This window comes from Marmota flaviventris, chromosome 12 (genome assembly GCF_047511675.1).
Source record: "Marmota flaviventris isolate mMarFla1 chromosome 12, mMarFla1.hap1, whole genome shotgun sequence".
Classification (NCBI taxonomy): Eukaryota; Metazoa; Chordata; class Mammalia; order Rodentia; family Sciuridae; genus Marmota; species Marmota flaviventris.
In genome coordinates, this window is record NC_092509.1 from 29084868 (window position 1) to 29108764 (window position 23897).

The following is a 23897-nucleotide window of genomic DNA, read 5'->3' on the forward strand; positions in this document are numbered from 1 at the left end:
TCCTAAAAACAATGAAATACTTCTATGTCAATTAGGGTCAAAATATTTATTATTCAATAAAATAAACATTATTTATTTCATTAATAAGACAGAAGTGGTTTATATGGGGCATCTTGATACTCATTATTCAAAACACAGTCTTCAAGATTAAAAAGTACTTATTATAGAGAGATGAATAAAATATGCACAAAATCCCGAGCGAGCATATATTTATTCGGCAGCTTGGAAGAACATCAGGGTGTCTTTTTTCTTTTCTATAACAACCTTTAGTTTGCTAAAAGAAAGCCCTATTTACAGTTATTGTAAGTTTATTAATAATAAATAATGACATAAAAATGACTGTTTACTAATTACACATTAAGAACTGTTTTTATTAAAAGGCAAACTCAAATATATGATAATGGCTTTGTTATAAATTAACATAAAACATATAGCTAGGGTATTAATCATAACTATCATAATCTGCATTATTCATATTAATTATTCATACATGCTAACAAGATGCAAAATATTTGGTAGGAAACTACATTTTTATTGACTTCTCATTGTTTTCAATTTTTTACAAGTATTCAAAAGGTATCAGAAAAATACACTAAAGAAACTCTTTTTTGGGATTGAACTCAGGGGCACTCAAACACTGAGCCACATCTCCAGCCCTATTTTGTATTTTATTCAGAGACAGGATCTCACTGAGTTGCTTAGCACCTCACTTTTGCTGAGGCTGGCTTTGAACTGGTGATCCTCCTGCCTCAGTCTGCCAAGCCACTGGGAGTACAGGCGTATGCCACGCCCGGCTTAAAGAAACTCTTTTGAGATTCTCATCCAATTCTGTTTTTGCTAATGAGTAGACTTCATATTTTTATTTTCAGATTTAGCCCCTGTTAAGTTTTTTTAATCCACTGGATTTTCATAAAGTTTCTTAAAATAGTAAATTCTCTCTCCTTATTTTGTATGTATACATTCTAACTTTTTATAAACAAATAATTGAATTGGTATTCAAATAAAAAGATTATACCAGGATTTAAATGCCAAATTTAATTAGAAGATTTTGCAATATTAATATAGTGTTTGAATTGCTTCTCCTTCCTTTACTCCCTAGAAAATCATAGATAAATAGCAGAGCTTTTCCCAATGGTTGCAGAGAGAGTTTTCAAAAATAAGTGTTCTTTATTGATAAACATAACGAAAAAGAGAGAAGGCACTAAACAGTGACTGCGGAGGGAAGATGTGACTGAACACTTTTTTCCTTAACTATTTTAGTAGTTTATCTACAATTTCATTCATGTAATGATGAAAAGAATCTACTAAAGCTGACCCCAAGTGGGTGAACAATAATGGGAACTTGATGCATTGGTTGATGGACCTGAATCTGATATAACAAAGTCAAGGGTTCTCATATTTCTAATTTAAACACAAAACATACAAATCTATAACAGATACATGCTAAACCAAGAAGTAAATTGTGGAGAGCCATTCTCACACGTGACTGGGCAACTCCCGGTTTGGGTCTGAGGCGCTCTGGCTAATCTGTGTCGGAGCTTTCCCGGCCCTCTCCTGATGAGAGAGCCTGTCCGTGTGGGGGTGTGACTGACCACTGACCCCGGGGGCCAATCACTGACCCTGACCTTGGAGTGCAGCCCCCCGCAACCTTCATTGGATGGAATTCTCCCCTGAATTTCTTGTTCCCCAATAAAAGGCTACTCCCTGGCGTGCTCCCTCTCTCTCTCTCCTGCTAGCCCTGAGTAATCCTTGCTGCCCTACAGGGTGGTTCGAGGTGGGAACCAGAGAGGGGAGCCGTCTGGGACCTGGTTATAGAAAAAGGTAACTGAGTCTGTGTGTTTTATTTCGATCTCGGTAGCTAACTTTTATGCCAAGAACCTCATTAATGAAACCAGTGCGCTGGTCGCATGGTGGAGTAAATTAATGAAAAATTAAAACTGCAAGTAGCTTCTTGCTACCTCATTGGGTTAACTCATTCATTTCACTTTATATCTGTTCATTCGTTTATTCATGGCCCACTTATGGGCCAACTCCAGTGTTCTTTCTCACACATGCAAAAATCCCATGTTAAAATAACACAAAGGTCCCTTTCTTCTGTTGTATTCTAAAATACTGTGGAGATACAGTACACATAAAAAGGGAAGTGAGAACACTGTCTTTCTCAAAACTCTGACCTCAGGAGCCATCCAAAATGGTGTTCCCACCGATGTGTTCCGACGGTGCCGGGTGCTGGTGAGCTGTGCAGACACACCTAGAAGAAAGAGATGAGAGATTACCTCTTGCATTAATTAACCTTGTAAAGTGATTCCGATTGCTATAAATTTTCTTACGAGTGAATATTAAAATTCTGTTCCCTCAAAGCAGTGTCACTGGACTTAACTTTAAAGAAGACTGAATCAGGATCTCTACATAACCAAAATACAGAATAATTCTCCTATTTCCTATTTTCATATCTAAACCCTGCCCATGGTCCCATTACAAGTCTTATTCTCCCATTCTGGCTTCTAATCTGCTTCTGATCATACTAATTTCTACTTCCTCTGATGCTCTACAGTTTATACTATTTGAACTCTAATTACATATTTTGGCATGTAATTGTTTTCTGAATGGTGTTTGTCTTCCTTCCTCTCCCCATAAACAAATCTGGGGAATTTTAAAATGTTTTATATGATGTTATATACATAGTAGTTAAGTTGCAAATGTGCATAAAATTACTTTCCATCTATCAACTTTGGCCAAATTACAAAGTTTTAAATTAACTATATCTAACATTTAAACCAACATCATTAATAGAATCAGTCATTTTAAATTTAAATTTATACTAAACCAATACATAAAATCATAAAAATCGTACATATTTATGAGGTATCATGTGATGTTTCGATACATTTATACACTGTATCAAATCAGATTAATAATATCTGATCATATCTATCTCTTCAAATGTTTATGATCTCTTTATGGTGAAAACATTCAAAATATACAGTACATTATCTTTATCTACCATGCAGTAGCACACCAGAACTTCGTACTCCTATTTAACTAAAATTGTTTCTGTGGGTTTTTTTCAAATATATATTTATTCTAGTTGTAAGTGGACTTTTATTTTATTTATATGTGGTGCTGAGACTCACACATGCTAAGCAAGTGCTCTACCATTAAACCACAACCCCAGCCCCAATTTTTGTGTTTTTTTTCAGTTTGTTTCTATTTATTTGAATGGATTTTTTTTCTGAGTATTCAATTTCACAAATAAAAAAGTAACATTGAGAACAATTATTCTGTATGCCAAAATATTAAAAAATGCAATTCAGAATATTTTCTTAAAAATGGCCTCATTTTTCTTTTGTTTTTATCTTTGTAGAGATTACAAAATGAAGGGCTATCATGAAGAGACAACCAAACATTATGTCGTCTTTCCATCACTGCCACCTGGTCAGACATAAGCATTACTGATCCTCAAGAGAATTTGAAATAAAGTGTCTCCTCTCAATTTTCATCCTCCTGTTCCTCATGCAAGGGGGACAGTACAGTGCTCCTGCCCTTGACCTGCTCTGGACTTGATGGAATAGACCTAAATCATGAGTGGTCATTGTCTGATTTCTCTGCTTTGCCAAGTACCTTATACGTGTCCCATTAGTATTAGGCTCTTGCTGCTTATCTAATAAGCCAAGTAGAGGAAGACACTGATTGAGATTTAAAATGGGGATATATTTGATTCCCTCAAGATGGCATTTAACTTTCACCCTGAAATTCAAAGGCCAGATTTGGCCAAATGGGTATTTCAATGGTGGGATAGTTGGACATTGGGTGTTTGGGTTCCATGTTAGATATATCCCTTAATGACTTTCTCCTTCTATGCATAAATCCTATCCTAATTGATGAGCTTCAAAATTCAATGAATTTTTAAAATTTTAATTAAAGATAAAACACCTTCCCTATATCATTTTTCAAATTTGAATGGAATCACCTTTTGACCCAGTTATCTCACTTCTCAGCATATACCCGAAGGACTTAAAATCAGACTACTACAGTGAGATGGACACATCAATGTTTATAGCAGCTCAATTAACAATAGCTAAGCTATGGAACTGATCTAGGTACCCTTCAATAAAATTATGGCATTTACTGGTAAATGGATGGACCTGGAAACTATCATGCTAAGCTAAATAAGGTAATCCTCCAAACCAAAGGCCAAATGTTCTCTCTGATATGCAGATGCTAACTCATAATAAGTGGGGAAGGGGACAGAGGGAAGAACAGAAATTCACTGAATTAGAGGGGAATGAAGGGAAGAGGGGGGGATGGGAATTGGAAAGACAGTAGAATGATTGGACATAACTTTCCTATGTTCCTATTTGAATACACGAACAGTGTAACTCCACATCATATACAACCACAAGAATAGGAAGTTATGCTCTATGTATGTATGTATGTCAAAATATATTCTACTTTCATGTGTAACTAAAAATAACAAATAAAAAAAAATGTAAAAAGTGATTGTCTAAATCAACACTTGAAGTTTCTCCCTTAAACATTTTATAACAGAGTATCTGAAGAAAGAATATCAGCATTTGTTATCACTCTTTTCCAAAATGCTACCCAGGCAGTTTATATTTCAAAAAAGTTAAATTTTAATCTCCATCTTTTTTTCCCTATGAACTAAAGGCCAAAATGATTAAACGTGGATTTTCTTTTATTTTTATTTTTGGTCGTGCTGGGGAACCTAGGGCCTTGTGCATGCCAGGCAGACACTCTACCGCAGAGCCACATCCCCAGCCTAAATATGGATTTTATGATAGTATCAAAGTATAATAATTCATTGATATAGAGCAGGAAAGAAAAATTAATTTAAAATTTGTTCTGAACTTTCTAAAATTTACTCTAAGGGTTTTTAATTATTTCTGGAAAAAAAAGCCTTTATATTATATTTTATCCCTGAAGGTAAAAAGAGGGAAAAAAACACCCACAACCAACAGTTTCTCTCTCTCTCTCTCTCTCTCTCTCTCTCTCTCTGGATATGAAGATGACATCACTAGAATCGGCATTTTTCAGCCAGTAGTGATGGCCTAGCGTTGGGATTTATAGACATGAATGGTTGTGAAGGATCACAGGAAATATAAGGAAGGATGTTAATAAATGATTTTTAGGGTGTGGCATGTAACTGAAGGTAGACTGTCACACTGTTTCTTGGAAATGTAAATCCTGAGTGGAGACATTCATGGAGGGAAGGTAACTAGAGCTGAGTCAACCAAAGCAAGGCCCCCAGATACGAAGGGGGGTCTACTCCTGAGGTCCAGCACTGCTGCAGCTCTGTTCTTAGCAGGTCACATCACTTGCTTCTCTTTTGATTTTGAGAGCCAACTACTGCTCTTTCAGTATTCTTACTGGTCAGAGTTAGCTTCTGCCATTAAAACCAAGCAACCCTGAATACAAAGCTCTAGTGATTTTATAACTAACATAGTAAATAAACAAGGGCAATAGTCAGTCATGAGTTAATAAAGCCTAAGAGTCATGAGGCTTTATGTTTATATGAGAGTGTAGTAAATTTGTATATTTATATTACTATGAGATTAAAAATTTTCTAAAGCCAGGCATAGTGGTGTACACCTGAAATCCCAGAGACTCAGGAGGCTGATGTAGGAGGATTGAAAGTTCATAGCCAGCCTCAGCAATTTAGGGAGACCCTGACTCAAAAAATAAAAAGAAGCTGGGGATGTAGCTCACTGGTTAAGCATCTCTGAGATCAACTCCCAATAACACCCTCCCCCCAAAAAATCTAAGGAACACATTTGTCCTCTAAGATCTTGAGTCAGACATCCCAAATAACAAGAAAAATTCAAGCAATATACTGTAAGCAGATGCAGAGACAGATTCTTCTCTAAATGTTTACTAACACATTAACATACACATTCATAAAAATATTAATTATAATTTTAAAGGATTCAGTTAAAATAGTAATCTGATAGAAGTGTAACTATTTCTTCCTGAACTCCAATAATGTTTTACACACAGGCTGGTATTGATGCCCCTTCAAAGACCACTGGCCTAAGAAGTCCTAGGGTGATGAATTATAACACTCTTTGCATTTCATATATCATTTGGTGAAAACAGGATTTCTGTAAAAGTAAACAGAATGGTAGAAAGAAAGATTCATCCCAGAATATCAATAAGAAAAACAAAAGGACCCAAATTAAGTGAGAAATGAAATTAGGTAGAGTAAGAAATGTTGAGATAGAACTCCCAACTCTTTGTCAAAGGGGTAAACCAGTTTAAATTACCTCCAGCAATGTGTAAGAGTTTCAACTTCTCCAAACACTCACCAACATTGTTATTATCTGTCTTTTTAACACAGCCATTTTAGTGAGTATGAGGTGCTATCTCATGATTGTGATCTGCATTTTCCTAATCACTAAGGATATTGAACATCTTTTCATGAATTTATTGGCCACTTAGATAGATTTAAAGAACTGTCTCATTTCCCAATTGGCTTATTTATCTTTTATTACATTTGCATTATTTTTAATTGACAAATCATAATTTTAGTATATTCATACTGAGAACAGTGTGATGTTTTAAGTCAAAGGAAATTAACATATAGATCATCCTACTTGACATTTTTGTGGTGACATTTTGAAATTTACAATACGTTGTTATTGATTCTAGACACCCTACTGTGCAATCCATCTCAAAAGTTATTCCTCCTATCTAACTGAAACTACCCTGTCCAGTAACTCCCAATTCCCTCCCAACTCTCTATCTCTTGCTTCTAGTAACCATCATTTGACTCTACTTCTACACAGTCAATTTTTCCTAGATTCCACATATAAATGAGATTATGTGTTAAAAAAAAAGAAATTTTGAGATTAGATGACTATCACATTAAAAACAGGACACACACCCCACTCTGTAAGGGTGACAGAGGAAGACATTTACTAAATTCCATGTTTTCTAAGTGCACCTACAATGCCTGTTAAACCTCAAGATCACTTTGCCCACGTAACCTAATAGATTCAAAGTAAAAGTCAACTTGATGGTCATGAGTTCTAACTTGTTCATTTTCAGGTTAAAAATGAAGCTGAGAGAAAAGCCACTTCCTTGAGGACAAACGGCATTTAGCATGAATTCTCACAGGAAAAATAGCTAAGAAGGTGGAAAAATGCAAAAGTCTACTAAAAATGATTGACATAAATTACTTTAAAACACCAAGGGGATCCAAAGTATGAGTCCAGTAGCCTCAAGAAGTAAAAAAAAAAAAATTAGGAAAATCATTTTCTCCAGAGAGTAACGAATGGAATAAGTCACCCAAGTAAATAGTTACATAATCATCTCAAGAGAGAAGATGCGGAATGGTGGAAAATTCCAGGCAGAAAATTGGGATAGTGAAAGGACATGGAAAGCATCGGAAGCCAAAAAGAGATCAGGGCTGAACAGCAAATAGGCCAGGAGAGAGGGCAATAATCCATTAAAAGTCAAAGCCATGGGGACATTATAGAGGTTTATGTTAATGATTCTTCAGCCTTTTGCTTTGCTAAGGAATTCTCTTGCCATTTTAGCCCCATCTAACAAAGCTTCCTAGTCTATTGGGTGGCTACACAGCAACTTTATTCCCTCTTGCATAAGTCCTACTTCTAGGGAGAGAGATGCACAGGTTTTATACGTGCACTCAAGATTTATCTCGGGGTCTTAGGGAGACAGTAGAAATACCAAATATGTGGTTTCTAACTGTAGGGAACTTGATGTGCTATAATTCACACAGCAAAACTTTTATAAACAAAATACTATAAGCATGAGAATTTAAATTATAAGAATATAGAATTCTGTCATTGTGTCATTTAATATTGCCATTTTTGTTACTAAGGTTAAGATAGTATGATGGGTAAATGTATATATCCACTTGGCAGGACCATGAAAAACAGATATTTGGTCAAATATTATCCTGGGTATTTCTGTGAAGGTGCTTTTTTGGACCAGATTAACAATTAACTTGGTGGATATTAAGTAAAACAAATTACTGTCTATAATGTAGATGGGCCTCATCCAATCAGTTGAAGGCCTTAATAGAACAAAGACTGATGTCTCTTGGCAAGAAGAAATACCATTGGAAGGCTGCCTTTGGACTCAAACTACAATACCTCCACACAGCCTACGCTGCAGATTTTGGACTTACACAGCCTCTAGCACTGTGAGCCAATTTCTTAGAATAAATCTCTCTCCTCACAAACACACATGCACACACACACACACACACACACATACACACACACATGAACACAAACATATTGTACATGGGCACACACATGCATTCACATATTCACACACATACACACACACACACACACATTCTGCTGGTTCTGTTTCTCAGCAGAACCCTAAAAATGATGTTTTCCATTTTTTGGTAACAACTCTTAGGGTTGTTCTCTCAAAACTAAAATGGACTGGTTTACTCCCTATCAGACATGTCACACATGATTATTTTATTAGGTACCATAGTTGCAGCAACTTCTAAGGGTCTAAGGACCAGAACTTTTTTTTTTTTTGCTTTTCATTTTTCCCCTCATTAGTTATTTTCTTTTTCCTTTTTAAGAGCCAGATATTAAATCTAGGACATTCAAAAGAACACAGAGCTGAGGATGTAGATCAGTGGTAGGGTGCTTGCCTAGAATATGCAAGGTCTTGGGTTTGATCCCTTGCCCTGCAAAAGAAAACAAATAAGTAGAAACAACAATAAAAACAAAAGCAACCATTTGTATCTGAAGAAATTTTTTGTTTGTTTTTTGATACTAGGAATTGAATTCAGAGGTGCTCTGCCATTGAGTTACATCCTCAGCCCTTTTTAAAAACATATTTTTTATTTTATTTTGAGACAGGGTCTTACTAAGTTGCTTAGGGCCTCATTTGCTAAGGCTGGCCTTGAACTTAGGATCCTCCTGTCTTGGGTTCCCCAGTCACTGAGTGAGATATAATTTCCTGAGATTTCAGGTATGTAATACCACACCCAGCCCTAAAAAGATCTTTAGTTTACACTTTAGGCTCCTAACAAAGAGAAAGACTACAATTTAAAACAAACAAACAAAACCAAAACAAAAATCAGCGAATTCCTAGAGAATGAGGAAGAATCTGATTTCCAGAGTTACTATATTATTAGATTAAAATATCTAATTTTCAGCAACAACAATAAAAAATCATAAGGCATAAAAAGACACAGGAAATTATATCTCACTCATGGGGAAAAAAAGTAAACCAACAGAAACCTAAGATAATGAATAATGAGATAATGAACTTGCTACACAAATACTTTAAAACAACTGTCTTAAAGATGCTCAAAGAACTAAAGGAATACATAGAAAACATTAGGAAAAGAATGTGAATGAAACAGAAATACATTTTTTAAAAAAAATGCCTAAAAAAGAACTCTGGATGTGAAAGTATAATAACAGAAGTGACAAATTTACTAGACTGATTCAAAAGCAGACTTGAGCATGTAAAAGAAAAGAATCAGTAAATTTGAAGAAAGAACGATTGAAATTATTAATTGTGTAGAACAGAAGAAAAAACGACTGAAGAAAAGTGAACAGAACCTAAGGAATCTATGGGACACCATCGAGTAGACAGATGCACGCAGTATGAGAATCCCAAAAGGAGAAAAGAGAGAGAAAGAAGGAAGAGAGATTATTCAAAAGAAATAATGTCCAAAATTTTCCTAAATTTGATGGAAGACATTAATATTCAAGACCTTAATGAATCCCACGTAAGATGAATTCCAAGGTATCTATACCAAGACACATAATAATCAAATTGTCAAAAGACAAAGATGAAGAGAATCTTGAAAATAGCAAGAGACTAGTGGCTTATGAGATGAAAGATAAATAAGATATCAAAAACTTTGAGGCAGTGGGGCTGAATTTTTTGAAAAATTTCATCCAAGAAACCTATATCCAGCAAGACTATCCTTCAAAGGTAAGGTGAAATTAAGACATTCTCAGATTAACAAAAGCTGAAGAAATGTTACCACGCTAGCCTGATGTGGTGACGCACACCTATAATCCCAGTAGCTCGGGAGGCTGAGGCAGGCGGGATCCTGAGTTCAAAGCCAGCCTTAGCAAAAGTGAGATGCCAAGCAACTCAGTGAAACTCTGTCTCTGAATAAAATACAAAATAGGCCTGGGGATGTGGCTCAGTGGTTGAGTGCCCCTGAGTTCAATCCCTGGTACCCTCCCCTCAAAAAAAAAAAATGTTAAAAAAGAGTCCTGTTGTTTGACATAAAAGGTCACTAAATAGTAACTGGAAGCTGTATGAAAAAATAATAATTCAGTAAAGATAAATATAATGAAAATTATAAAAACAACTCTTGTTTTAACTTTGGCTTATAATTTATGTTTTTGTTTTTCACATGATTTAAGAGATGAATTCACATTTCAAGAATCTACTATCAGGGTGGCTCAGCGGCAGAGCACTTGCCTAGCGTGCGTGAGGCACTGGGTTCGATCCCTGGTACCACATAAAAAAATGCACAACTAAAATAAGAAGGTATTGTGCCCATCTACAAATGAAACTATTAAAAAAAAAGAATCTACTATTAAAGCTAGTGTCGGTGTAATTTGGTTTGTAACTGTAATATATAGCTTTCTATATGATTTAAGAGATTAATGTATAAAGGGCAATTATTAGTTTATGTTTTTGGACACACAATGTATAAAAATGTAATTCTATGTTATCAATAATTGAAAGGTTGTATACAGAGATGTGTGGAAGTAGAGTTTTCATATGTTATTGAAGTTATGCTGGTATAAATTCAAATTATAGTATTACAACTATAAGACATTAAATGTAATCTCCAAGGTAACCACAAATAAAAGGAAATGATAAAGGAATTTGAATAGTTTATAAGAAAACAAAACCAACTAAACAGAAAAGGAGAGAGTAATGTAAGAAACAGGGACAAATGCAGCTATCAGACATTCAGGGAGCAGAGCAAAATGACACAAGTGAATATTCCTTATCAATAATTACTTAAATGCCCATGAATTAAATTTTCTAAAATGACAAAACCTGGCACAATGGATTTAAAAAATCTGTTCCAACTCTATGCTATCTACAAGAGGTTCACTTTAGATTTAAGGACATGAATAAATTAAAAGTGAAAGGAAAGGAAAAAATATTCCATGCAAATAAGTGACCAAAATAAAGAAGTGATTATATTAATATCAAATAAATGATTAACTTTTTAAAACAGTTACAAGAGACAAGGAAAACTTTATGTATTAATAAAAGGTTCAATATAGAAAAAAATAACAATTATAAAAATTGACACTCCTAATATTAGGACCTCAAAATATCTTAAGAAAAAAACTGACAAAATTGAAAAGAGAACTAGACAATTCTAAAAGAGTAGTTGAAGAATTTAATACCCTACTTTCAACAATGGATAGAACAATTAGACACAAAATAAGTAAGGAAACAGAGTTCTTAAAAACCACAATAAATGAAATAGATCTAAGAGACATAGGCACAACATTACACAACAATAGAATACACATTCTTCTCAAGTGCACATGAGACATTTTCCAGAACAGACTACATGATTGGCCACAAATAAGTCCCAATCAATTTAAAAAGATAAATATAGCAGGATATGGTAGCACACACCTATAATCCCAGTACTTGGGAGGCTAAGATAGGAGGATAAGTTTGACTCCAGCAACTTAGCAAGACCCTGTCTCAAAAGAAATAATAAATAAATAAATAGGGCTGAGGAAGAAAAAATTTCCTTATTCTTTCCATATGACCAGCACTGCCCTCATACCAAAGCCAGAAAAATACCCCAAAAGGATTTTATGTACCATTATCCCCTAAGAATATGAATAATAAAAATCCTAAACAAAATACTAGGAAACCAAATTCAAATATACCTTTAAAAATTCAAATATGTCTTATATTCAAATATATCTTAAAATAAATAACCAAGTAAAATTTATTCCTAAAATACAAGGATAGGTTCAATAAATGAAAATTAATCTACATATTAACAAAATTAAGAGGAAAAAAACTACAAATCATTGTATATAGAAACAACACTTGACAGAATCCAAAATCCTTTCATGATTACACACACACACACCCCCACAAACTACAGATAGAAGGAAATGACCTCAATATAATAAAATCAATATTTTAAAAACTCACAGTTTTTCATCCTATTCAATGGTAAAAGACTGAAAGCTTTTCTTCTAAGATCAGGAACAAGGAAAGGATCCCTGCATACACCACTTCTATTTAGCATGGTACTAGCAGTCCTGGCCAGAGAAATTAAGCAAGAAAAATAAATAAATGATATCTAAATTGGAAGGAAGAAGTAAGATGAGTAAAATAAGTAAGGAAACAGAGTTCTTAAAAACCACAAAAAATAAAATAGATCTAAGAGATATAGACACAACATTATACAACAATAAAATACACATTCATATCATATTATTCAGAAAAAATATGATATGTATATAAAAAGAACTTATATACTAATACTACAAATCATTACTGAAAGAAATTGTAAAAAGATACAAACAAATGTGTACACATTCTTCTTTGAATTGGAAGACTTAATATTGTTAATATATCAATATTACCCAAAGGAATCTACAAATTGAATGCAATTGTTACCAAAATTCCCATTAACATTTTTTTCAGAAATAGAAAAACTACCCTAAAGTTTGCATGAAGTTAAAGGAACCCTAAACAGCCAAAAAAATTCTTAAAAAAAACCAACCAACCAACCAAACAAACAAACAAAAAAACGATGAAGTTGGAGGATTCATACTTCCTGATTTCAAAACTTATTTTTAAAATGTGGTAATCCAAGCACTGGCATAAAGACAGACATACATGCCAATGGGATAGAACAAAGAGTCTAGAAATAAAGAACTGTATGTATGATCAGTGGATTTTTTTGATAAGAGTACCAAGACTATTCATTGGGGAAAGCACAGTCTTTCCAAGAAATGGTGCTGGGAAAACTGGATATTTACATGCAAAAAAAATGAAGTTGGACCTTTACTTAACACCATATACTAAAATGGACTCCAAATGGATCAAAGTCTCAAACATAAGAGCTAAATCTACAAACCCCTTTGAAGAAAGCATAGGAGAAAAGCTTCTTGACATTGGATTTCAGGATGATTTCCTAGAAAAGACACCAAAAGCATAGGTAATAAAGGAAAAAGTAGAGAGAGTGGACTTTGTGAAACTCCAAAGCTTTAGCCATCAAAAGACACCACTGACAGAGTAAAATTAACAGGGTAAAAAGGCAACCCACAGAATGGGAGAACATATTGCATATCATATATCTGATGAGGGATTAATATTCAGAATATATAAAGAACTCCTAAAACTCAGTGACAACAGAACAAACAACCTGATTTCAAAATGTGCAAAAGACTTGGAGAGAGATTTTTCCAAATAAAATATACAAATGACCAATAATTAGAGAAAAAGATATTCAACATCATTAGAAAAAATACAAACCAAAACCTCACACCCATTAGCATGGCTGCTATTAAAACAAACAAACAAACAAACAAAAACCCCAGAAACTAGCATTAAGGAGAATAAGAATAAAACAGAACACTTGTGCACCGCTTGTGGGAATGTAAATAGTACAGCAATTGTAGAAAACAGTGTCACAATTCTTCAAAATATAAAAAGAGAATCACTGTACGACCTAGCAATACCCAAAATAACTGTGTGAGAGGACTCAATGAGACATTTATTTGTACATGCCTTGTTTTTAGAAGCATTATTGGTAACAGCCAAAAGATGTACACAAACTAAGTTTCCATCCACAAATTAATGGATGGACATAATTTGTCATATAGATATGAGGCAATATCCTTCAGCCTTAAAAAGAAAGTAAGATTTGACACACACTATATTTGTCACACTACATGGATAAATCTCAAGGACATCATCCTAAGTGAAATAAACCAGTAACAACAAGACAAATAATACACAATTCCACCTTATGAGGTACTGAGAGTAGTAAGATTCATAGAAACAAGATACAATGATGGGTTTTGGGGTTTGGAAAGAGGAGAAAATGGAGAGTTATAACGAGTACAGAATTTCAGTTTTGCAATATAAATAGAGTCCCTTGGATAGATGGTAGCAATGGTGACACAATAACATGAATATCTTTAATACCACTCAGTTGTACAATTAAAATGGTCACAATAGTAAATTTTATGTTTTAAACACACACACACACACACACACACACACATACATACATACACACACTGATCACAATAAAAATGTGTTATTTTTTAAAAGGAAAAAAAAAAGTAGAATATTTTACAGCTGCCCTAGGAGAAAAAGGCCTAAGACCTCCCCATCACATATACAACTTTCTTCTTAAAGGTTTTTAAAAGATTTAAAGTACATAAATAATCATATATGATTTATAAACAGTGCTATATCTGATAATCTTGTTTAAATAGTATTTAGTAAACATATGCAACACTCCACGGTTGATATTTTTCAGAATTATTCTACATCTCTAATAAAAAATACATTGAAGTGTACCTTTCAACAAAACACTTTTCTCTCCCTAAGCTTTTTTTTCCCTTTGTTAATTCAGAAGATAGGAATAAATCAATGATCCTTTATTGCTTATGGGTCAAAAATTACTTAGTGAATCTCATGCAGGCTATACCCTTTCTCTCTAGGAAACTTATATTCAGACAACCTTTTGACATATAAGGGGGACCAAAAATCTTCTGATGGTCTCCTTCCACTATCTTTGAGATGGTCATCATTATACAAAATTCATGTATGAAGATGTGAATTTGGTGTCAACATACCTTATATACAAACAGAGATTTGATAAATTGTGGTATAAAGGTGTATTAAGAATTGCAATGCAAAAAAATTATGAATGTAATGCACTCCTCAATTGTGATATATGTAAGAAATAATAAATAAATAAATTTTTGAAAAATCTTCTGATGGTCCTGAGCCAAATGATATTCAAAGTTCTCCCCAGCTTTAACACTCGGTGAGTCTATAAGATGAGTCCAGGTTGGAATGGCTGGCTCTACCTGGCTCTAGATTTACCTCTTTCTTTAGGATGTAGCTCAGGCTAGGGATGTGACTTAGTGATAGAACATGTGCTCACTCATAAGCCCTGGGTTCACTCCTAAAGTGAAGAAAGTATGGTGTTTTCTCTAAAGACATCAAAATCTCACTGCTTGCTACCTTCTCCTCGGCTTTAGACTTATGAATCGTGTCCAGAGTTGTCTGCACCATTCAGTTCTTTTTATTTTCTCTTTCTTGTTTGTTTGTTTGATTGGAGTATTAGGGAAAAAACCCTGGTCCTTGCACATACTAGGCCAGGGCTCTACCAGGGCTCTCCCCAGTCTTGCACCACTCAAGTCTGCAGAAGTATGCACTTGTACTGGACCTCAGTTATAGACAACTGAGTACACACTCTACTTGTTATTCATGGTGCACTCTCATTACTGATCCCTTGTCTCATCTTATCATCACCTTCTGTCCCATTCACCTCTCCCATTGTCCTGTCTCCTGCTCTACCACAAGAATCATTCATTCACGTGAAAGCTCTTCGGGCTTTTAAAATCTTAGAGTTGCAGATTAAGATCATTTACAGTTCTAGTTCAAAACAATTATTTTACAATGAGAAAGACTGAGAGGCAAAGAAGTGATTCTTAGAAATATAAAGAAGTCCTCTTTGATTCATTCAGTTATCTCACAATAGAAAAGCACACTCGGTACCTCTTATTAAAATCTCTCCTGTTACGTTAAAGCATTTTGTTTCTGTATTACATAAATCCCTAAATACAAAGTTCTTTTTTTATCTGTTGCTAAGCAAAACCACAACTCTTTCAAAACGTCTGCAACTCACTTTTAACTTACATTACAGATTTTACATAATCTAGTTATGTAATTTAATTTTAGCAACTAAAATCTAAAATTTTAAATACTTGTCAGAGCACAGGGTAACATGCGTAACATGCATCAATAAGGGAAAAAAATTCTCTATAATATTTAGAAAATATTTTGCTCACCCCTTTAAAAACTCTCTTGGGAAAAAAAAATTTCTTCATTCACAGTCTTTTGCAGAAGGAGAGGGCCCAGGCAGCCTTGCTGGAACATTCTCTGTTCATAACTAAATGGACGCAAAGAGAATATCTGATCCAGCTTGGAACAAAGGAGCTTGTTCTCCTACTCCAAATTCCTTTTAGTTTGAGAGATTAAAAAATCTGGGTCAGTTAGCTGTTGGCATCGGACCCATAAAGTCAAACAGCAGAGGAGGTTGAAGGCTAGTGTTTCCTGAGTAGCTTTGGGCAATCTGATAACTCCAGAGGGTGGTCTGCACACACTCATAAAGAAGCAGAGAGCAGAGACTGTTTCTCCATGGAGAGAGCAAGAGACAGAGGGAGCAGTCTTGGCTTCTACCTTCTACTTCCCTGACCCGGATCCAGTTACCTCAACCCTGTTCTCATCTATGAGATTGCCTTCTGTATCCTTCCCGTTTTTGGAGCTAGTTTGGATTTCTGGTCCTTATGACTAAAAGAACCTTGTCTACAGTATACAGCATTATCTATAATATCTAATGCCTTAACTCAACTTTGAAACATAATCAGTTTGAAACACTTGAACCCTAGGTTCAACAGAATCAGATCACTATAGAATCTACTTACTCATTGTTTAGTTTTATATAACAAATAATTATAAATGTCCTTCCTTTCAAATAAGGTAGGCGTCATGTCTGCAAAGTTCAATAATACACCCTACCCAAAGTATTAAATTTTTATATATGTAGAAAAATTCTAAAGCCTTGTCAATTATTAAAAATGGTTTTCTCTCTTTTTTTCCAATATATAATTCCATCTATAAGACACTAGCTCTCAGAGTCTCAAGATTCATAACATTCAATTAGTATATATGTGTGTATATATACATGCACATATGTGTATGTGTATATATATGTATGTGTGTATATATATGCATGTATAATATATGTGTGTGTATGTGTAAGTGTGTGTGTGGGTGTGTATGCTAAATCTCTAGTCTCTACTGTATAGATTTTTTTTTTTAAATTTTGACGGAATTTCAACCTTAGAGAAAGTTGGCAAAAGAAATACAAAGTGCATTTTTTTCTGAACCACTTGGGAGTATGTGATCCACATAATGTTCTTTCACCCTAGGAAACTTTAGTTGAATTATTACAAACAAGGACATTCCCCCTATACAACAGTCAAAATCAGCAAGTTTAAACTGATACATTTCTATCATCTAATCTTCAGATGTCTTTTAAATTTCATTAACTATACCACATGTTCTTTTTTTTGCTACCGGGATTGAACTCAGGGGCACTCGATCATTGAGCCACATCCCCAGCCCTATTTTGTATTTTATTTAGAGACAGGGTCTCACTGAGTTGCTTAGCGCCTTGCTGTTGCTGAGGCTGGCTTTGAACCTGTGAAAGCTGCTGGGATTACAGGCATGTACCACCGCACCCAACCCAAATATGTTCTTTAAGCAAAACAATCAGGATGAGTTGTTGCTTTTAGTTGCCAATCTCTCTAATCGCTTTCAGTCTGGAATAGTTCTTCAACTCTCCTTGAATTTCATGACCTTGACATTTTTTTTTTTAAGATTTCAGGCCAGTTATTTAAAGAATTGTTCCCAGTTTGGGCTTGGTAGATATTCTCTCATAACTTTATTTTTGGTAGAAATATCAGAGACGTGATGCTGAGGTCTTTTCATTGCAGCCCATCAGGTGGTGTATCGAAAGCCATCTGTGGGCTGTGTGTGGACTGTTGCTCTGAGTGGATAAGTCTGGCACTGGGAACCTTTCATCGCACCCTGGACAGGGACTGACCGCCTGATGCAGGTGAACTTCCCCCTCAAGCTCTGCCAAAGATCCCACATAGCACCTGAGATGGGTGTGACCTGCCAAGATGTCAATCAGCCTGCTGACTGCAAAACATCTTGAAGCAAGATTCTGCCCTGGAAACCTTGTCCCTGCCTTTGATGTACCCCCTTAAATAAGCCAGGGGAGCCATTTTGCCTTTGTCTACTTCCAGAACCCTTGTGGGCTAGGTCTATCAGGGGCTTCACTTTCTGTAAATATATTTTTGAGTATTTGTGCTTTGTTATTTACTAAATATTTAAGATTGTAAATTTTAGGGTGGCCTGGATTATCCTGGGCAGGAAGAAGAACCCCTTAATGAGACGCTGGCCATCATCCCCTCAATAATGGCATGATTTTCGTTTGTCTCATGACTAGTTACGTTTATTTGGGTCACTCATTAATAGTCTCCTGCCAGTCTTCTTCCCTACAAAGTTTATTGTTTATTATTAATAAATATCTTGCGGAGAGTTATTTTGAACTATGAGACTAATCTTATTTCTTTTCAAAACTTAACCCATTAATGCTAGCATTTTTGAAATTTTTGGGTGAATTAATTATTACTATGATGGCTGCCAAATGATTTTTAATTTTCATTATTCTTTCTGTATTTATTAGCTGGCATTCTTCCATAGGGAAAAGTTTTTGGTTTTCTTTCTTTATTCACATGTGTGTGTGGGTGTGTGCGCACATGCATGCACATGTACATGCCTACATGGATTAGCAGACTTCTATTTTCTTCAATGGATTGGACTCAATCTTATTTTATTTTATTTTAATTTTTTAAATTTTTTTTATTATTGTTTGTTCAAAACATTACAAAGCTCTTGACATATCGTATTTCATACATTTGATTCAAGTGGGTTATGAACTCCCATTTTTACCCGTATACAGATTGCAGAATCACTTCCGTTACACATCCACGTTTTTACATATTGCCATACTAGTGACTGTTGTATTCTGCTACCTTTCCTATCCTCTACTATCCCCCCTCCCCTCCCCTCCCATCTTCTCTCTCTACCCCATCTACTGTAATTCATTTCTCTCCCTTTTTTTTCCCTTTCCCCTCACATCCTCTTGTATGTAATTTTGTATAACCCTGAGGGTCTCCTTCCATTTCCATGCAATTTCCCTTCTCTCTCCCTTTCCCTCCCACCTCTCGTCCCTGTTTAATGTTAATCTTCTTCTCATGCTCTTCCTCCCTGCTCTGTTCTTAGTTGCTCTCCTTATATCAAAGAAGACATTTGACATTTGTTTTTTTAGGGATTGGCTAGCTTCACTTAGCATAATCTGTTCTAATGCCATCCATTTCCCTGCATGGATTGGCCTCATTACCACCATTTATTATCATTATTTTGATGTTCAAATTGTCTTAGATCTGGTCAGAGAGAATTATCTCAAATTGCCATCTATGCCTCTTTGAAGAGCCTCCATAGTTCTTTGAATTTTTTTTTTAACTTTCTAGATACCCATAAATTCCAGGCTACCTTCTGTAGCCCTAAAATCAATCAAATTCTCTAAGAATTCTTAATTCCTTATAGTTGAGAACTGTATTTAAAAGCCAAGAGCTAAGTGCTTGATGTGCTCTCTCTTGGGGGTGTCAAATCTCCCAATACCTCTTAATAGTAACAGCTAGTTAAACTCTCTACACATATTATGCTTTTGTTTGTATATATTGAAAACCATGAGCTCACATTGTTTCTTCAATTTCAACCCAACACCACTGGGTTCACTTTATTTCATATTTATAATTTTATATATTTTCATATTTATAATTCTTTTTTCCTTAAGAATTAACTTTTTAAAAAATTTAAGTAAAAATCCCTGCTCTCAGTGTCCCAGAGTATTTCTTGATGAAGTCCCTAATTTTATGCCTTCACCCCCATCCCTGTGCATATGCCCCCTCACCTTGCTCTGGCTCTTAGAACCCAACTGTGGTCACTGCCATCAACCCACAAGAATATCCTTCTCTTCCCTTCCTGGAGATCCAGCATTCCATCCCAGGACACCACTACCAATGCCCTCCCAGCAGGCCACCTTCCTCACTCCACCAGTCTCCAAACTGTGTGCTGATCTGCACCCCCTATTCCCAGGCTTGCTTGTCCCAGCTAATGGCTTTTTTTTTTTCTGAATTATTAAGCAAGAACAAAAGAAATGAAGGATTCTTCCTAGTTTTTAAGTTCAGGTACACCTGCTTCCCTTGATGCTAAAAAGTGGGTTATTAATGAATAAATCACAACTTCTCTTTGACCTACATTATGCATTGGGGATTTGGTCTAAAATGGGGCATGTGGGTAATAAGAGATTTAAAGCCATAAAATATTCTGTCATAAGAACAATGTCTAAATAAATCACAAAAAAGTACGTTCTGTACTTCTGTATTGAAATGTTAACTATCCTATTAGAAATGAAGTTCCCCAGAGAGAAATCTATAGAAATGAGAACCGAGGACTGCCCTTTAAATTTAGCCTCTTTCATCTTCTATTCAAGATAAGGACTACTTTTTCAGACATTAGTTGACTTGCCTAAAGGGGTTTATCTCCTGGGAAGTCATATTATTTATGGACTGATCAGATACCAGTGACTGCTAATGCATTTCATTAATAATGTTTACAAGCTCACTTGCCTGTTTGCTCTCTAAGGTGTCCAGAGGTTTTCTGTAAAAGTGTATTCCACTTAACAAAAAAAAAAAAAAAGGAAAGGTTTTCTTAAAGGTTGTATTCATGACTAGTATTAGCAAACTTAATCTTATTTTCAGTGTAATTAATTTGCTTGATATTTAAAGTAATAACTGAATTTATTACAACATAGAGCAATTGTTTGCTCTATGGAACTAAGATTTTTATTCTCTCACCACCCTTTATCAAGGAACTACTTCGTGTACAGTACTTAGTAGGAAGCGGGGTGGGATTACTATTTCAGAACAATGATAATAGCTCAGACTTTCAGGATTATCATGTGTCAGTTATTATGCCAAATAGTTTACACCTAGCATCCTATTTACTCAGTAGCACCAACCTTAGGAAATAGTAAATATCCTTTTCCACACTGTTAGATGAACAGATTGATGTGCCTGGAGATTTTAAAGAAACTTTCCCATGGTCACACAATTGCATGGAAAATCCTCCCTGTCATTCATTCATTCATTTGGCAGTACTTACAAGCATTTTCCATTTGTCAGTACCATGATGGGTTCTAGAACAAAGCAACCCTGTCACTGTGAAGTTTAAAGCTTAGCAGAACAGCAGTCAAATAAAACATATCGTTATAATAAAGTTTGACAACTGGTTGGTGAAATGAAGTACAGGGTGTTGGGGAGGTGCACAGTCAGGCACACAGAAGTTAATGGTGTACAGGAGTTGGGAGGTTTCTATGCAGATAAAGTATCATACCTGGAACTGGTCAAAAATTCAATATCTACTCTTGATACATAGAGAATTTTCCATTTCTTCATTTTGCCTATGATTATGGTGCCTCATAACTGTCTGGGAGGAAAGTGAAGCTGAGTCAGATCTGATTAATCTGAAAGCCCTTTTCAATAGAGTTCAGTTTGTCTTGGATAAGTGTTTGCTTCATCTTTCAGAGGTCATCCCTCCTCCTTTAAGATCTTGAGGCAGGGAGAAGAAGAAGTGTGGGTCTCTAGTCTCTGGGGCCATGTGCTTTTGTCTGCCCGACTGGCTCCCTGTACTGGCATCTGGAGCCACTGAGCTTGTGGTCTGTTCTTCTCATACAGCAGACTTTCTTAGTTCCTCTTGGCAGATTAAGCTGAGAACACTCTGAGGTCTGGCTATGCCTCACCTTCAGACCTGGCCCAGATAATCTGAGCTGTGCCTCACACAACCACCTGGTCCCCTGAGAAACCCTCTCTAGACACTCTTCAGCCAGATTATCAGTTACTTTAAAGTTCCTAGAAACTAAGCGTAAAGATTTGGGGAAGTTAACCTTAAGTCTTTCCTCTGCCTAATCACTCTGCTGCTCCATGGTAACAAGGACATGGCTCACCCCACTCTGTATACAGCTGACGATGAAATGGCCTCCTCTGTGCAGTGAATGAGAGTGGAAGTGTGAGGATTAGGAACATCTTCCTGTCCTTACTGTCATCTTCACTTGTTAAAAGCTCAGCTTGCTCTCCTGCCACACTTTGTTTCATCTTTCCATAATCTTCCTAGAATTTGCAAAGGGTTTCTCTCTTCTTTCCACCCTTTTACATGAACCATATGGTATTACCCTGGAAATTCTCTTTTCATATGCTAAAATAATTTGGACAGACTTTTTCAGGAGACAGCCTGGGCCTTACTACAAATTCCTATATTTGAAGGTTAAAAGCTGAATATTACCCCAGTCATTTTTCTGCATTCCTTCTGCAATAATAAATCTTCCCCTAGAAATGTTGCATCAGGCACAGTGGGGTTAATACTGTACTCTTGGATAAGTGAAAGAGAAATGCATATTAATAAACTTTAAAGTACTTCCTCAGTATTACATATAAGAACCCTGAGAAAGACTGTGGCATATTTAAGGTACTGCAAGAGACTGATGTGGCTAATAGGTAACAGGAAGACAGGTTCCCGGTGAGCACCAAAGGATATAAAGGAGGCATTAGTCATTAAGAGCTTATTCTGAAGTAGTTCAAATGACCAACAAATTTATGAAAAATACTCAACAGCATTAGCCATCAGATAAATGCAACTCAAAACTACAAGGAGATATCACCCCAATCTAGTTACAACAGTTATTTTAAAAAATCCCCCCCCCCAAAAAAAATAACAAATACTGGTAAAGATGTGGAAAAAAGGGAACCCTCATACACTGTTGGTGGGAGAATAAATTATTATTGCCATATGGAACCAGTATGGAGGTTCCCTGAAAAATTAAAAACAAAGCTACTCTATGATACATTAATCCCACTATTGGGTATATTATCAAAAGGTAAAGACAAAGGTATACCAAAGAAATATATGTTTATTGAAGCATTATTCACAATAACTGAGATATGGGAATCAAACTAGATGTCCATCAATGGATGAGTGAATAAAGAAAATGTGGTGTATATATACATACTATATATATATGGAATACTATACAAAAATGATATCCTATCATTTGCAGTGAAATGGATGGCACTTGAGATCATTATAGTAAGTGAAATAAATCAGACATAAGAAGACAAACATCGAATGTTCTTTCTTACAGTTAATCAGAACATTTTAATAAAGATTATTAGAGGCTAAGAAAAGAGGGCAGGAAAAGATGGAGGGAGGAAGAATAGTGATTACCAAACACAGGTAGAAATGGGTTCTAGTATTCTATTTATCACATTGTAGGGACTATAATCTGTTGTATATATTACAAATAACTAAGAAGAGAGATCAAAGACTCCAAACACAAAGTAATGATAAGCAGATGGAAACATCAATTCCTTTGATTCAATCAGTGCCACATCAATATGTACCATTATTATCATGTGCTAATCAAGAAAAAAATTAAAAGTTTAAGGAGAAGGAAATATCAACTGCTTTGACTTGGTCATTACACACTGTATACATGTAATTAAAACTGTACCCCTCAGAGCCAGGCACAGTGGCACACACATGCAATCCCAGCAGCTCAGGAGGATGAGACAGAAGGATTGTGAGTTCAAAGCCAGCCTCAGCAAAAGTGAGGCACTAAGCAACTCAGTGAGACCTTGTCTCTAAATAAAATACGAAATAGGGCTGGGGATGTGGCTCAGTGGTCGAGTACCCCTGAGTTCAATCCCCAGTACGAAAACAAAACAAAACTGTACCCCACAAATTTGTACAACTAAAATAAAGTCTTATAAAATTAATAAAATAAAGAGCTTATTCTATGTCACTAGAGGAAGTCATTGAATGAAATAACAAAAATAAAGTGGGAGAACTGGATATGTTTGTGGAGAGACTCCCCCTTGTTACAGAATGGACTGGAGGGAAGGAAACAAGACTAGATGTAA

General features: G+C 35.4%; 1 protein-coding gene across 1 annotated transcript in view; it reads right to left on the bottom strand.

Annotated features, from left to right (window-relative positions):
• Myo3a (myosin IIIA) overlaps window positions 1–23897 on the bottom strand; it is a 199550-nt gene that overhangs the window by 147227 nt on the left and 28426 nt on the right. Inside the window, exon 5 of the mRNA XM_027953097.2 lies at window positions 2175–2251. Within this exon, the coding sequence (XP_027808898.2) occupies window positions 2175–2251 (77 nt within the window). The remainder of the gene's footprint in view (window positions 1–2174; window positions 2252–23897) is intronic.